At 41.3% G+C, this 18,193-nt stretch overlaps 1 protein-coding gene across 5 annotated transcripts in view; it reads right to left on the bottom strand.

The window, feature by feature from the left end:
• LOC133615207 (serine/threonine-protein kinase N1-like) overlaps nt 1-18,193 on the bottom strand; it is a 135,898-nt gene that overhangs the window by 45,494 nt on the left and 72,211 nt on the right. For 3 of the 5 annotated variants that reach the window (XM_061973606.2, XM_061973605.2, XM_061973607.2), the window contains exons 2-3: nt 5,805-6,105; nt 3,408-3,553 (exon numbers count right to left, since the gene is read on the bottom strand). In XM_061973606.2, coding sequence (XP_061829590.2) covers nt 3,408-3,553; nt 5,805-6,105 — 447 coding nt within the window. Of the gene's footprint in view, nt 1-3,407; nt 3,554-5,804; nt 6,106-17,883; nt 18,136-18,193 lie in introns of those variants that run through there. The other 2 variants (XM_061973603.2, XM_061973602.2) reach the window with 1 other exon arrangement.

Consider the following 18,193-nt stretch of genomic DNA (forward strand, 5'->3'; position numbering starts at 1 on the left):
AGTTCTTTGCAAATGTGGTTACAATGCTAAAAAATTAAAAGTTAAAGCTAAACAAAAGAAATACACTTGATTGAGTTAACATTATTTCTTTATAGGGGGAAAGATGTGATGTTATGAGCTAGGGAATATAACAACGACACTACCCAGCATGCAACGGGAGTGACGAGCATGTGCGGTAGCCACGAAAAGTGTTGTTGCATGTTGCCACCCGGCAGCTAAGAATGAGGTTATGCGCACGCTGTGAAAGTAAACGTCAAGAACTCAGCCAACACGCCTCGTCTGCAATATTTATAATTAGACAGACAACACATATACAGTGTGATTTTGTTTTGTTTACAAGGAAAGAAAAACAAAAGTTAAAAAAGGGAGATCATGTCATATATGTTGTTTATATATGTATGTGCTGCGGTTGCTTTAAGAACATTGCGACAGCTGCCGTAAAGGAGGTGCGTTGCTAGCCTGGCTGCTATGTTTCCGGTTGGTCGTAAAAGTGTTCGTCATGTGTTTGTACCCTGCTCAAATCTCTCAGGAAAGTTATTCATTGGATTACACCTTTGGTTTTGAACTTTATTACACCTTGGAGCGCTTTTTCTGGTCCATTTTTTTCCTGCTTCCGCTATCTGCGCCTAATGACTGAGTTACGTGGCGTCATTTCTTGTGATGTCACACGGAGCATTTCTGGTCGGGACGGGATTCGAATAAAGAACCAAATCTTTTTCTTTACTATAGTGGTCTCGATAACGGGTACCGGTTCTCAAAAAGGGATTCGAGTCTGAGGACTCGGTTCTTTTCTTATCGAACAACCGGGAAAATCGGTTTCAAGTATCATCCCTGGTGTTGATTCATTTTGTTGCTGTTGTCTTTTAGTGCAACTTAGTTAGGTTCAACACTTGGGCATAAACAAACGGCTCTCAAATTGAACGTCAACAAACGAGATCAACTTTTGGCATGTTGGTCAACATCAACTTAAGCAGGCTGTTCTTTAGTGATCCACTTAAATGCACTTTGGGGGGGAATTTTGCCCATAATCCGCAAGTATTTTGCGTTTTATGTGTATTCTGAATGGTAAAAAAACGGCGAGCAAGAGGTGGTTAACAATGCACGTAATGGGGATGCAATCTTTTCCACCTATAATGCGCGCCCAAAAAACCTTCAACAGTGACAGTCACGATACAATGTAATAGTTACAGTATTTTTAGTCATTTTAAGCATTATTATACATTCCAGCTCAGGCGACTTCTGTCTACAACAGATAAAGGATCATAGAACAGTGAACTATGATGTCTGCTCTCACTGGGCTGTTGCCGACTGATGGGATGGTTGTATCTTTCAGCACTTGTGCTCTCTTTAAGCTGCTAAATTAAGAAGGATGCTCACCCCCCAGATAAAAATGCTTTATGCTGTGGTCTATTTATGAGAGCCGAGTTGAGCGTGTGAATTTTCATAGTTGACCAACTTCTCGGCTTGGTGCCACAACCTTCTACCCTTGCAGGTGAGTTGCACGATATATAACCGAGCATTTAACTTTTACCAACTCAAAGGCAAAACAGCAGACGCAGTGGTATTAGCAGCTCAAGCTAGCTAGTAGCTGGCCACTGGCTTATGGTTGGAGGAGCAGTCCGAGCAAGGCGTAATCTAGAAAAGTACAAAACCCAAAGCCAGTGAAGTTGGCACGTTGTACAATTCGTAAATAAAAACAGAATACATGATTTGCAAAAAAAAAAAAGCTTATATTCAACTGAATAGACTGCAAAGACAATATATTTAATGTTCCAACTGAGAAATTAAATTTTTTTGGAAAATAATCATTAACTTAGAATTTAATGGCAGCAACACATTGCAAAAAAGTTGTCACAGGGGCATCTTTACCACTGTGTTACATGGCCTTTCCTTTTAAATGTTTGGGAACTTTTTGAAGCTTTTCAGGTGGAATTCTTTCCCATTCTTGCTTGATGTACAGCTTAAGTTATTCAACAGTCCGGGGTCTCCGTTGTGGTATTTTAGGCTTCATATTGCGCCACCCATTGTCAATGGGAGACAGGTCTGGACTACAGGCAGGCCAGTCTAGTACCCACACTCTTTTACTATGAAGCCACACTGATGTCACACGTGGCTTGGCATTGTCTTGTTGAAATAAGCAGGGGCGCCCATGATAACGTTGCTTGGATGGCAACATATGTTGCTCCAAAACCTGTATGTACCTATCAGCATTAATGGTGCCTTCACAGATGTGTAAGTTACCCATGCCTTGGGCACTAATACACCCCCATACATCACAGATGCTGGCTTTTGAACTTTGCACCTATAACAATCCGGATGGTTCTTTTCCTCTTTGGTCTGGAGGACACAAAGTCCACAGTTTCCAAAATCAATTTGAAATGTGGACTTGTAGAACACAGAACACTTTTACACTTTGCATCAGTACATCTTAGATGAGCTCGGGCCCAGTGAAGCGGGCGGCGTTTCTGGGTGTTGTTGATAAATGGCTTTGGCTTTGCATCGTAGAGTTTTAACTTGTACTTACAGATGTAGTGACAAACTGTAGTTACTGACAGTGGTTTTCTGAAGTGTTCCTGTGCCCATGTAGTGATATCCTTTACACACTGATGTTGGTTTTTGATGCAGTACCGACTGAGGGATCAAAGGCCACAGGCATTCAATGTTGGTTTTCAGCCTTGCTACTTACGTGCAGTGGTTTCTCCTGATTATCTGAACCTTTTGATGATATTACGGACCGTAGATGGTGAAATTCTTAAATTCCTTGCAATAGCTGGTTGAGAAATGTTGTTCTTAAACAATTTGCTCACGGATTTGTTGACAAAGTGGTGACCCTCGCCCCATCCTTGTTTGTGAATGACTGAGCATTTCATGGAAGCTGCTTTTATACCCAATCATGGCATCCACCTGTTCCCAATTAGCCTGTTCAGCTGTGGGATGTTCCAAATAAGTGTTTGATGAATATTCCTTAACTTTTTCAGTCTTTTTTGCCACTTGTGTCAGCTTTTTTGAAACATGTTGCATGCATCAAATTCCAAATGAGCTAATAATTGCAAAAAACAACGTTTTCCAGTTCGAAAATTAAATATCTTGTCTTTGCAGTCTATTCAATTGAACATAGGTTGAAAAAGATTTGCAAATCATTGTATTCTGTTTTTATTTACCATTTACACAACGTGCCAACTTCACTGGTTTTGTAGTTCCTCAATGTTAGCGCATTCAATAACAATGTTGCTATAACTTGATTGAATATGTAAATACAGCATTGTTGGATATTTTTGGAGGGTTTCCCTATTTAGGATGCACATAAAAAGGAAATACGTGTCTTCTCACATAAGAATTGTGAATGGTGGGCAAAATGACATGAAAAAAAAGTGCAGTTTTCCTTGTTGTAGTTAAAAAATGATTACCTTTGTAGCTCCGTTAGCGTAAATGGGAATCATGTTCTCTGCCCCCTGTTTGACCTTCAGCTCGATGTTGAGCTGACGTTCCAGCGCTGCGATGCGGCGCTGGTTGGCGGACGGACGACTGACCGAGCCTGGAGACTTTGGAGCATCTGTAGTGAGAAGAGGTCAGCAGGTCAAGAACACAGCATCTCAAAGATAAATGGGAGTCAAAGATTCGTCACATCTTTTTTCATCTTGTCTACGACCTACAGCAGGGGTGTCCAAACTTTTTGATTTGGGGGCCACATTGGGCTGGAAAAATTTGGTCGAGGGCCAACACTACCGTATTTTTCGGACTATAAGTCGCAGTTTATTTCATAGTTTGGCCGGGGGTGCGACTTATACTCAGGAACGACTCATGTGTGAAATTATTAACACATTACCGTAAAATATCAAATAATATTATTTAGCTCATTCACGTAAGAGACTAGACGTATAAGATTTCATCGGATTTAGCGATTAGGAGTGACAGATTGTTTGGTAAACGTATAGCATGTTCTATATGTTATAGTTATTTGAATATGTTACGTTAACATACCAGGCACGTTCTCAGTTGGTTATTTATGCCTCATATAACGTACACTTATTCAGCCTGTTGTTCACTATTCTTTATTTATTTTAAATTGCCTTTCAAATGTCTATTCTTGGTGTTGAGTTTTATCAAATAAATTTCCCCCAAAAATGCGACTTATACTCCAGTGCGACTTACATATGTTTTTTTCCTTCTTTATTGTGCATTTTCGGCCGGTGCGACTTATACTCCGGAGCGACTTATAGTCCGAAATATACGGTATATATGTATGTACAAACCCCGTTTCCATATGAGTTGGGAAATTGTGTTAGATGTAAATATAAACGAAATACAATGATTTGCAAATAATTTTCAACCCATATTCAGTTGAATATGCTACAAAGACAACATATTTGATGTTCAAACTGATAAACATTTTTTTTTTTGCAAATAATCATTAACTTTAGAATTTGATGCCAGCAACACGTGACAAAGAAGTTGGGAAAGGTGGCAATACATACTGATAAAGTTGAGGAATGCTCATCAAACACTTATTTGGAACATCCCACAGGTGAACAGGAAAATTGGGAACAGGTGGGTGCCATGATTGGGTATAAAAGTAGATTCCATGAAATGCTCAGTCATTCACAAACAAGGATGGGGCGAGGGTCACCACTTTGTCAACAAATGTGTGAGCAAATTGTTGAACAGTTTAAGAAAAACTTTTCTCAACCAGCTATTGCAAGGAATTTAGGGATTTCACCATCTACGGTCCGTAATATCATCAAAGGGTTCAGAGCATCTGGAGAAATCACTGAACGTAAGCAGCTAAGCCCGTGACCTTCGATCCCTCAGGCTGTACTGCATCAACAAGCGACATCAGTGTGTAAAGGATATCACCACATGGGCTCAGGAACACTTCAGAAACCCACTGTCAGTAACTACAGTTGGTCGCTACATCTGTAAGTGCAAGTTAAAAGTCTCCTATGGAAGGCGAAAACCGTTTATCAACAACACCCAGAAACGCCGTCGGCTTTGAATTGTTATAGGCGCAAGGTTGAAAAGCCAGCATCTGTGATGGTATGGGGGTGTATTAGTGCCCAAGACATGGGTAACTTACACATCTGTGAAGGCGCCATTAATGCTGAAAGGTACATACAGGTTTTGGAGCAACATATGTTGCCATTCAAGCAACGTTGCCATTCAAGCAACGTTACCATGGACGCCCCTGCTTATTTCAGCAAGACAATGCCAAGCCACTTGTTACATCAACGTGGCTTCATAGTAAAGTGCGGGTACTAGACTGGCCTGCCTGTAGTCCAGACCTGTCTCCCATTGAAAATATGTGGCGCATTATGAAGCCTAAAATACCACAACGGAGACCCCAGGACTGCCGACCAACATAAGCTGTACATCAAGCAAGAATGGGAAAGAATTCCACCTGAGAAGCTTAAAAAATGTGTCTCCTCAGTTCCCAAACGTTTACCGAGTGTTGTTAAAAGGAAAGGCCATGTAACACAGTGGTGAACATGCCCTTTCCCAACTACTTTGGCACGTGTCGCAGCCATGAAATTCTAAGTTAATTATTATTTGCAAAAAAAAAAAAAGTTTATGAGTTTGAACATCAAATATCTTGTCTTTGTATTGCATTCAATTGATTATGGGTTTAAAATGATTTGCAAATCATTGTATTCCGTTTATATTTACATCTAACACAATTTCCCAACTCATATGGAAACGGGGTTTGTAAAATGTGCTAATCGGTACCAATTGATCGTGATAAATAAGGGACGGCTGTATTTAGGAATGACAAAATAAAAAAAAACATCCCAGATGTGTGGTTCACGTACCGTCATTCTCGCTGTGACTCTTGACAACAATGTGGGCGTCCAACTCCTGCAGCTGAGCCTGCAGATGTTCCAGCTTGCGTTTGGAGCTGCGGAGCTGCGAGTCAACCTGCTGGGCATTTCTCTTGTCGGTGGTGGCCCGCCGTAAATTCTCTGCACCTTCCTTGATCTTCAGCTCCTTGCGGATCTCCCTGCGGATCCTCTCGCGGTGCTCATGCAGGCATCGCTGCACGCCGGAGTCGGACAGGTCCGAGTTCTGGTCCAAGCCCAGTTGCTGCAGCACCGACAGCCCGCCCGGGTCACTCTGAAGAGGCACAATGGGTATGAATAATAGACATTACAGTTACAGTGCACAAAAGATGGCCGTCCTGCAAAGTTCTGCGAGAATGTACACCTTCATTTGGAATAAAAAGAAAAAGTGACACGCGACAAATCTTACAACTTTTTCTGGTAATGGAAAATATTGGAAAGTGTCACATTAAAGCATGAGAACTGCTGTTATCATAGAGATGGGGTGCCCAAAGTGAAACATCATGAGTTTATTAAAGAACCATACCTACATTGCATTCATTTTCCACAGTCTAACAACTTTGATGGTGCTATTGTGTTGCCATCTAGTGGACAACGTGAGTAAAACAGGTCAATGACCTTTAATTATGCGCTGAATAAATGTATGCGCATCAATAACTTATATGACCCCATGCAAACAACCTTACCTAGTCATAGTGCAAGAAAAAAAACAACAACAACATAACCTGCTTACTGAACTTTTGTGGACATTATAAAAAGCATCCATGCACCATTAAAAAAATCAAAATTACATCTGTTGCAATGCAAAACAGTCTCCACACTGGGGTTGTCCCGATACAAATATTTTGGTACCGGTGCCAGTACCAAAATGTATTTCGATACCAATACCGGTACCAAAATGCATGTTGATACTTTTCGATACTTTGGTACTTTTCTAAATAGAGGGGACCATAAAAAAATTGCATTATAGGCTTTATTTTAACAAAAAATCTTAGGGTACATTAAACATATGTTTATTATTGCAATTTTGTCCTTAAATAAAATAGTGAACATACTAGACACCTTGTCTTTTAGTAGTAAGTAAACAAAAAAAGACTCCTAATTTATTCTGCTAACGTATGCAGTAACATATTGTGTCATTTATCATTCTATTATTTTATCAAAATTATGAGGGACAACTGTAAAAATTGATTATTAATCCACTTGTTCATTTACTGTTAATATCTGCTTATTTTCTGTATCAACATGTTCCATCTACACTTCTGTTAAAATGTAACAATCACTTATTATTCTGTTGTTTGATACTTTACATTAGTTTTGGATGATACCACAAAATGAGGTATCGATCTGATACCAAGTACGGTAGTTACAGGATCATACATTGGTCATATTCAAAGTCCTCATGTGTCCAGGGTAGGGATGTCCCGATCCGATATTTGGATCGGATCGGCCGCCGATATTTGCCAAAAAATGCGTATCGGCAAGGCATGGGAAAATGCCGATCCAGATCCAGTTAAAAAAAAAAACTCCGCTCCGTGTTTTCCAACGCACCTATTTAAATAATACATTCCACTTTTCTGCTGCTCCCTAATTTCCGTTCCGCATTTTTCAGCACACCTTCAACACATCCACAGGTCTGTGGATTCACACGCAGTTGCTTTTAGCTGCTGGCATTACACGACAGGCTCTTCTCACTCTTTCCTGTCTCTCCCTCTCACAGACAGCAAGCGCACCTTCTTACACACGTCACATACTGTCACGTCATACGTCACATACGTATACGCCCTCCCCGAGCAGAGCGGTAGCAGCATGGCTAACGTTAGCTGTGATGCTAGTGCAGCCGTGTGACCAACGTTCTCTCTAAGGTGCGCGCTTGTGCAATTGCGCACTGCTCAAACGTCCTCTGCGCATAGCAATTATATGCCACGCACAAAATAAATAAAAAAATAAGCGCATAACAATTTTCTACACACGGACACGACAGAGAAAACAGTTTTCGTCATCATTGTTCAAATATTGTAACGTCTGTCGAGACGCTTATCTCCATTCGGTGCCACACGCCCACACCATCAAAATGCCGAGGCAAACATTTCCAAATCAACACTATATGAAAAAATTAGTGATTTTTTTAGTTGTGATTTCCTTCTCTGCATGAAAGTTTAAAAGTAGCATATATTAATGCAGTATGAAGAAGAATGTTTTAATGTAGACATGCAAGCCTTGAAAGAAAATTTTGAAAATCAAGACTACATTTCCTGCAAATGGGTGCATTTCTACCCTATATTTTAACTTTAGATTTATTCTCATATCAAACTCTTTTGGCTGTCTTTTTGACACTTACATCCGGCGCCCCCGTCCACACCCCGGATTATAAATAATGTAAATAATTCAATGTGATTATCTTGTGTGATGACTGTATTATGATGATTGTATATATCTGATAGTATATATCTGTATCATGAATCAATTTAAGTGGCTTCGACTTAAACAAGTTGAAAAACTTATTCGGGTGTTACCATTTAGTGGTCAATTGTACGGAATATGTACTTCACTGTGCAACCTACTAATAAAAGTCTCAATCAATCAATCAAAACACATAGAATCATCATACTGATATGATTATATGCATCAAGTGTTCATTCAAGGCTGAGGCAAAATATCGAGATATATATCGTGTATCGCAATATGGCCTTAAAATATCGCAATATTAAAAAAAGGTCATATCGCCTAGCACTAGTTTCAATGATGCCATTTCTGTTTGTCATGTATAATTTTGTCTATTTTGTGTTTATCCTTGAATAAACAGGTCAGTTTCTTGTTACCAACCATTGTGTATTATTCAAACTCCCCTAATTCAGCTGGCTAGTTGTTATCAAGAGTACTAAAACCCTTTTCAACATGATTCTGACAACTAAGTAGGCTAAATAACTTTAAACTTTAATACGTGCTCGGATAGGCCAGTATCGGTCAGTATCGGTATCGGTCATTATCGGTATCGGATCGGAAGTGCAAAAACCTGGATCGGGACATCCCTAGTCCAGGGACATATTTACTGAGTTTATGAATATAATGTGAATTTAAAAGAAAAAAGATTGTGTGACGATAAAAAATATCGATGTAATCATAGTAGTATCGACTAGATATGCTATTGTACTTGGTATCATTACAGTGGATGTCAGGTGTAGAGCCACACATGGCATTTGTTTACATTGTGACGCCAGTGAGCTACGGTGTGTAGTGAAGCATGTTTAGCTATTCCTAGATCTCCAGTGATAATGATACCTTATTTGTCGCCACTTAGGATTTAGAGAGTAGCTAAAACACTGCCAACTGCGGATGGATGTTAGCTGCTAGCTAGCTAGTCATGTCTTAAAGCACCTCTTCCTGAGGGCGTTTCAGTGTTATAACTTCACCTTTATCTTTAGTTTTTAGACCAAAATGCATCCATTCTCCCTTTTCTGTCTACACACTGTGTCTGATTGTTAGTACTCCGTGTGTGTGCTCTGCCCAACATGCTCCTCTGCTCATAAAACTAGCAATGTCATGACGTGACGACGACGCGCCGTCATGCCTGTAAAAAAAAAATATGGCGAACCGGTACTTTTCAAACAGAGTATAGTACCGTTTTGGATTCATTAGTACCACGATACTATACTAGTACCGGTATACTGTACAACCCTACTCCACACTTATCCATCTTTGGCCCATTTTAGCTGCGTGATATTTCTGATTGATTACAAAACTTTAAAGAGATCATCACGGAAGTCGAACTTTCACAAACTCTTAATATACAATTATATTAGTGATGTTTTTATCCCCACTGTTGACGTCAGCGGATAGCTCCATATATGGTTAAGCCTTACCTAAAGAACTTTGTGCGAGTCCGCCATTGTAGTCTGACGCTGTATTCATAAGCTCCCTATTTTTCGCTATTCTCTTGTTGTGGGGCAGACTGGCTCATATATGCACATGCATCGTCGTTTCTAAAACAGAGTAGCATATAGTTCGAACTTATATCGGTCAGTAGACTCGCTATGGAAGCGCAAAAAACTACAAAATTGCTGACAGGAAAAAGACGCCGTCCAAGTGGCGGCACATAAATAAGACCGCTCACAAAACGACGCCTCCTGAAGAGACGATCAGAAAGCGGCTTGAAAACATAATTTATGCAACATTTTGACCAAAAACCACCATTATGTTTTATGTAAGAAGAAAATCATAATTTTAATAGATACCTATTTTTTTTTATAACAAACAGTATCAATAATAATAATGTTTTATTATTGCTGTTGAACTACCATGTTTTTCTGTATTTTTAAAAATATATGACATTCACCATAATTATTATTTCTGAGGGAAAATAGGGGGTCAATGTTAAACGACAAGTTGTGTAATTTTGTAAAATCAAGTATAAACATTTTTAATAAATTAATATTAATAAATAATAATACCGTATTTTTCGGACTATAAGTCGCAGTTTTTTTTCATAGTTTGGCCGGGCTCCAGTGCGATTTATATATGTTTTTTTCCTTCTTTATTATGCATTTTCGGCAGGTGCGACTTATACTCCGGTGCGACTTATACTCCGAAAAATACGGTACATCTTAAACAGTTTTTTTTTTAGATATATGTATGTTGTAGGGTTGTATGGTATAGCGGTAATAGTATAGTACTACGATACTAATGAATCATATTCGGTACTATACCGCCTCTAAAATGTACTGGCCCCCCACCTACCCCCCACCCCACCTCGTGTCGTTGCTGGTCTTACAAGCAGATGACCATGTTCGGCAGCGCACACACACGGAGTACTTACAAGCAGACACAGCGTATAGACAGAAAAGGGAGAACGGACGCATTTTGCCTTAAAAACTAAAGATAAAGGTGACGTTATAACACTGAGACGCCCTCAGGAAGAGGTGCTTTAAGACATGACTAGCTAGCTAGCGGCTAAAGTCCAGCTGCAGTTTGCAGTGTTAAAGTTACTTCTGAATCACTAATCCTTGCCTCCATGGCGACAAATAAAATACGTTTCTTACAAGTACCATTATCACTGCAGGACGAGGAATAGGCGTCACCGCTAATGACGCCGTTCCTGAATACCATGGGAGGATCTACACCTGACATCCACTGTAATGATACCAAGTACAAGAGCGTATTTAGTCGATAGTACTATGATTACAACAATATTTTTTAGCATCATAAAATCTTCCTTAGTTTAAAAAAAAATTATATTATGTTTATACAGTAGGGCAGCACGGTGGAAGAAGGGTTAGTGCGTCTGCCTCACAATACGAAGGTCCTGAGTAGTCGTGAGTTCAATCCCGGCATCGGGATCTTTTTGTGTGGAGTTTGCATGTCCTCCCCGTGACTGCGTGGGTTCCCTCCGAGTACTCCGGCTTCCTCCCATCTCCAAAGACATGCACCTGGGGATAGGTTGATTGGCAACACTAAAATTGGCCCTAGTGTGTGAATGTGAGTGTGAATGTTGTCTGTCTATCTGTGTTGGCCCTGTGATGAGGTGGCGACTTGTCCAGGGTGTACACCGCCTTCCGCCCGATTGTAGCTGAGATAGGCTCCAGCGCCCCCCGCGACCCCGAAGGGAATAAGCGGTAGAAAATGGATGGATGGATGGATGGGTTTATACAGTAAACTCAGGAAGTACGTCCCTGGACATATGAGGACTTTGAATATGACCAATGTATGATCCTGTACCTACTTGGTATCGGATCGATACCTAAATTTGTGGTATCATCCAAAACTAATGTAAAGTATCAAACAACAGAAGAATAAGTGATTATTACATTTTAACAGAAGTGTAATTAGAACATGTTAAAAGAGAAAGTAAGCAGATATTAACAGTAAATGAACATCCATCCATCCATCTTCTTCCGCTTATCCGAGGTCGGGTCGCGGGGGCAGCAGCCTAAGCAGGGAAGCCCAGACTTCCCTCTACCCAGACACTTCGTCCAGCTCCTCCCGGGGGATCCCGAGGCGTTCCCAGGCCAGCCGGGAGAGATAGTCTTCCCAACGTGTCCTGGGTCTACCCCGTGGCCTCCTACCGGTCGGACGTGCCCGAAACACCTCCATAGGGAGTCGTTTGGGTGGCATCCTGACCAGATGCCCGAACTGATGGGGTACATAGATAGTTTCATACATTTAAACCGCTAGTAAATGAACAAGTAGATTAATAATACTAATAACCCATCACTTCCGGTTCCGGTTCACCGTGCGTGACTGCTCGCTGACTGCTCGCTGTTTCGAAAAAGCTAAGTATCGTTCTATTTGTGTGCTTTTAAATTGTTCTGCAGCTTTCTTTATTACTTTCTCAACATATTTAGTAGTACTATTTAACTTGCAAATCACCCGATCTCTGTCTCTCCACCCCTCCCGCAGCTAGCTAGCAGCTAGCTGCTAAGCTAACGAAGCTAGCGCGGAGAAAGGCGTCGCCGGGCGCCGGTCAGAAGGAGTCTACTCCTGCACACCGTGACCAGGACTTCTCGGAAGACAGCAGGAACTTCACTCGGTGACAGAAAACACCGTGAGTATGGCTTCCTGCGCGTCTTGCACCTTACTCACGGAGAGGCTGGCTCTGCTAGAGGGCCGTGTCCGCCAGTTAGAGCAGAGTAATCTCGTAACTTTAGATGTTGCGGACACATCTGCTAGCGTTAGCTGTAGCGAGCTAACTAGCCCAGCATGTAGTAGTCCTAAGCGGCCTACAAGCTATGGTGTACCGGTTGAGACGCATAATAGATTTAGCTCTTTAGCTAGTCCTACACCCCAGTCTACCGGGCACCACACCTTAGTCATAGGGGACTCCATCACCCGAAACATAAAGCTTAGCAAACCAGCCACAATTAAGTGCATCCCGGGGGCCCGAGCACCTGACATAGAGGCTAATCTTAGGGAGCTAACTCGCAACAGGCCTAGTAAACACGTACGACAGGCTAATCGCACCACTAGTTATGCGAATATAGTTGTACACGTTGGCTCCAATGACACTAGAATGAGACAGTCAGAGATTACAAAGAGAAACATAGCCAGGACTTGTGATCTCGCTAGAAAGATGTCCAGGCATCGAGTAATTGTCTCTGGCCCCCTGCCTGCGAGAGGCAATGATGAGAGATATAGCAGATTAGTCTCGCTTAACAAGTGGCTGGCTAGCTTCTGTAGACAACAGGGACTAACGTTTATTGATAATTGGCCCTCTTTCTGGGGCAAACCAGGCTTGCTGATGAGGGACGGCCTTCACCCTAACCAGGAAGGCGCCATCATCCTGTCTAAGAATATAGACTACTGTTTAAGTCACATTTGACTAACTACACTAGAGCAAGCCCGGTCACAGGCAATTACAGAGCCTGCTAGTCCGGGTGAGGAGTCAGTTAAGCTAGAACTAGCCAGCGCCAGGCTGGATAATTCCTGTACGCATAGCAATTTTCTTAGAATAACACACAACTCACATAATGTGTTTTCTGTTGTGAATGTGTCCGGGGTAGATATGCATTCTACTGAGGTGGCAAATCATGATGCGTTCAGTCGATCGCAGCATCAAGCAAACAATCTGAAAATTCCCGTCGTATCAATTCCTAGATATGGTCGAAACTATTTAAAGTGCACTACGTATAATAAACGTAACATTATTAATATTTCTACTACGGATAATTTAAACAAAAACTCGTCAAAACAGCCCAATACTTATAATATGGGCTTTTTAAACATAAGATCATTGTCTCCCAAAACGTTATTAGTTAATGAGGTCATTAGAGACAACAATCTTAACGTCATTGGTCTTAGCGAAACCTGGCTCAAACCAGACGAATTTTTTGCGCTAAATGAGGCATCTCCTCCTAATTATACGAATGCGCATATTGCCCGTCCCCTTAAAAGGGGTGGGGGGGTCGCATTAATATACAATGAAAACTTTAACCTTACCCCTAACCTAAATAATAAATACAAATCGTTTGAGGTGCTTACTATGAGGTCTGTCGCACCGCTGCCTCTCGATATGGCTGTTATCTACCGCCCCCCAGGGCCCTACTCGGACTTTATTAATGAATTCTCAGAGTTCGTTGCTGATCTAGTGACGCACGCAGACAATATAATCATAATGGGGGACTTTAATATCCATATGAATACCCCATCGGACCCTCAGTGCGTGGCGCTCCAGACTATAATTGATAGCTGTGGTCTTACACAAATAATAAATGAACCTACGCATCGCAACGGCAATACGATAGATCTAGTGCTGGTCAGGGGTGTCACCACCTCCAAAGTTATGGTACTCCCGTATACTAAAGTAATGTCCGATCATTACCTTATAAAATTCGAAGTTCTGACTCATTGTCAACAAACTAATAATAATAATAACTGCTATAGCAGCCGCAACATTAATGCCGCCACAACGATGACTCTTGCTGACCTACTGCCTTCGGTAATGGCACCATTCCCAAATTATGTCGGCTCTATTGATAACCTCACTAACAACTTTGACAATGCCCTGCGCAAAACCATTGATAGCATAGCACCGCTAAAACAAAAAAGGGCCCCTAAAAGGCGCACCCCATGGTTTACAGAGGAAACCAGAGCTCATAAATTATCATGTAGAAAGTTGGAACGCAAATGGCGCGCGACCAAGCTTGAGGTTTTCCATCAAGCATGGAGTGATAGTTTAATATCGTATAAACGCATGCTTACCTTAGCTAAAGCTAAATATTACTCAAATCTCATCCGCCTCAACAAAAACGACCCAAAATTTTTGTTTAGTACAGTAGCATCGCTAACCCAACAAGGGACTCCTCCCAATAGCTCCACCCACTCGGCAGATGACTTTATGAATTTCTTTAATAAGAAAATTGAACTCATTAGAAAGGAGATTAAAGACAACGCATCCCAGCTACAACTGGGTTCTATGAACACAGATACAACTGTATCTACGACGGATACTGCAATACAAAATAGTCTCTCTCTTTTTGATGAAATAACATTAGAGGAACTATTACAGCGTGTAAGTGGGATAAAACAAACAACATGTTTACTTGACCCACTTCCTGGGAAACTTATCAAGGAGCTTTTTGTATTATTAGGTCCATCAGTGCTAAATATTATAAACTTATCACTTTCCTCTGGCACTGTTCCCCTAGCATTCAAGAAAGCGGTTATTCATCCTCTGCTCAAAAGACCTAACCTTGATCCTGACCTCATGGTAAACTACCGACCGGTGTCCCACCTTCCCTTTATTTCGAAAATCCTCGAAAAAATTGTCGCACAGCAGCTAAATGAACACTTAGTGTCTAACAATCTCTGTGAACCTTTTCAATCCGGTTTCAGGGCAAATCACTCTACGGAGACAGCCCTCGCAAAAATGACTAATGATCTACTGCTGACGATGGATTCTGATGCGTCATCTATGTTGCTGCTTCTTGATCTTAGCGCTGCTTTCGATACCGTCGATCATAATATTTTATTAGAGCGTATCAAAACACGTATTGGTATGTCAGACTTAGCCTTGTCGTGGTTTAACTCTTATCTTACTGACAGGATGCAATGCGTCTCCCATAATAATGTGACCTCTGACTATGTTAAGGTAACGTGCGGAGTTCCTCAGGGTTCGGTTCTTGGCCCTGCACTCTTTAGTATTTACATGCTGCCGCTAGGCGACATCATACGCAAATACGGTGTTAGCTTTCATTGCTATGCTGATGACACCCAACTCTACATGCCCCTAAAGCTGACCAACACGCCGGATTGTAGTCAGCTGGAGGCGTGTCTTAATGAAATTAAACAATGGATGTCCGCTAACTTCTTGCAACTCAACGCCAAGAAAACGGAAATGCTGATTATCGGTCCTGCTAAACACCGACATTTATTTAATAATACCACCTTAACATTTGACAACCAAACAATTACACAAGGCGAATCAGTAAAGAATCTGGGTATTATCTTCGACCCAACTCTCTCGTTTGAATCACACATTAAGAGTGTTACTAAAACGGCCTTCTTTCATCTCCGTAATATCGCTAAAATTCGTTCTATTTTATCCACTAGCGACGCTGAGATCATTATTCATGCGTTCGTTACGTCTCGTCTCGACTACTGTAACGTATTATTTTCGGGTCTCCCTATGTCTAGCATTAAAAAATTACAGTTGGTACAAAATGCGGCTGCTAGACTTTTGACAAGAACAAGAAAGTTTGATCATATTACGCCTATACTGGCTCACCTGCACTGGCTTCCTGTGCACTTAAGAAGTGACTTTAAGGTTTTACTACTTACGTATAAAATACTACACGGTCTAGCTCCGTCCTATCTTGTCGATTGTATTGTACCATATGTCCCGGCAAGAAATCTGCGTTCAAAGAACTCCGGCTTATTAGTGATTCCCAGAGCCCAAAAAAAGTCTGCGGGCTATAGAGCGTTTTCTATTCGGGCTCCAGTACTATGGAATGCCCTCCCGGTAACAATTAGAGATGCTACCTCAGTAGAAGCATTTAAGTCCCATCTTAAAACTCATTTGTATACTCTAGCCTTTAAATAGCCCCCCTGTTGGACCAGTTGATCTGCCGTTTCTTTTCTTTTCTCCTCTGCTCCCCTTTTCCTTGAGGGGGTGGGGGGCACAGGTCCGGTGGCCATGGATGAAGTGCTGGCTGTCCAGAGTCGGGACCCGGGGTGGACCGCTCGCCTGTGCATCGGCTGGGAACATCTCTACGCTGCTGACCCGTCTCCGCTCGGGATGGTGTCCTGCTGGCCCCACTATGGACTGGACTCTTACTATTATGTTGGATCCACTATGGACTGGACTCTCACAATATTATGTCAGACCCACTCGACATCCATTGCTTTCGGTCTCCCCTAGAGGGGGGGGGTTACCCACATATGCGGTCCTCTCCAAGGTTTCTCATAGTCATTCACATCGACGTCCCACTGGGGTGAGTTTTTCCTTGCCCGTATGTGGGCTTTGTACCGAGGATGTCGTTGTGGCTTGTGCAGCCCTTTGAGACACTTGTGATTTAGGGCTATATAAATAAAGATTGATTGATTGATTGATTGAATTCATTTTCTACCACTTGTCCCTCATAATGTTGACAAAATAATAGAATGATAAATGACACAATATGTTACTGCATATGTCAGCAGACTAATTAGGAGTCTTTGTTTGTTTACTTACTACTAAAAGACAAGTTGTCTTGTTCACTATTTTATTTAAGGACAAAATTGCAACAAGAAACATATGTTTAATGTACCCTCAGATTTTTTGTTAAAATAAAGACAATAATGCAATTTTTTGTGGTCCCCTTTCTTTAGAAAAGAATTGAAAAGTTCTGAAAAGCATCGAAATACATTTTGGTACCGGTACTATTAGTATGTTGTTTCTCTTTTTTTTTTAAGCTGTATTTTTTACATATCTTAAAGTCTCCTGTTGTTTTTTTCTTCTGTTTTAGTTCATGTAAAGCGTCTTTGAGTATTTAGAAAAGCGCTTTATAAACGTTTTAATTTATTTTATTTGTATTGTATTATTATATCAATACCGGTAATTATTTTTAATCAAACAATTGATTTTTTTAAAATTGCAAAAAATTTATATTTTTTTCTTATCGATTCTGGAAAAAAAAATGAATCAGTTTAAAATCGGAATGAATAAAAATTGCTATTTGGATGTGAATCTTTTTGGTTTTTTTGCGCACCCCTGTTATCCAAAAATGGCTGTGTTTGTGCCGAGTGTTGCAAGCGCTGCGTGCACAGTATATACCAGCTGAGGCACGATAAAAGACAGGAAGGGAGCGTTTGTGCTGTGACGCACTCTCTCTGTTCAACACAATAAAAAAACTAATCTCTGGACTTTCTCCAACAAAGACACTCAGAAGCCAAGTGGAAGCCAGAACAGCATGAAAAGAACCAAGAGCGACAAAAGCCATAATCAAAAATAAATAAATAAAATAAAAGGAGAAAAAGGAAGTGGCAGACAAAAACAGACGAGGCCAACAAGACCATGTTTAGTGTTGGATGGACAACAGGAAGGCGAGCTGACCCTAACCCCAGGTGAAAAGTTGCCTACCCAAGGTTCTGGGTCATTTTGGTCAGTGTGTGCTGGGTCATCTGCAGGTTGATCCTCCATAAAGTCCTCTAGCGCATCCTCCCCGCTCATGTTTGGCCCCGGGCTCTGCCTCCTCCCCTCCTCCTCGCAGCATGCACGACTAATACCAGCCTTCTCAAATCCAGCCTGGATTTACGCTCAACAGCCTAAATCCAAACCAAGTGAAAGAGGTGGGGAGCGAACGGCGCAGACCTCGCGCTGCTTCCTGTTCTGCTCTTTGCCAAATAGAAACCAAGGCGGCATGCAACACACACACACACACACACACACA

The sequence above is a fragment of the Nerophis lumbriciformis genome, linkage group LG22, assembly GCF_033978685.3.
Source record: "Nerophis lumbriciformis linkage group LG22, RoL_Nlum_v2.1, whole genome shotgun sequence".
In the NCBI taxonomy this organism is placed as follows: Eukaryota; Metazoa; Chordata; class Actinopteri; order Syngnathiformes; family Syngnathidae; genus Nerophis; species Nerophis lumbriciformis.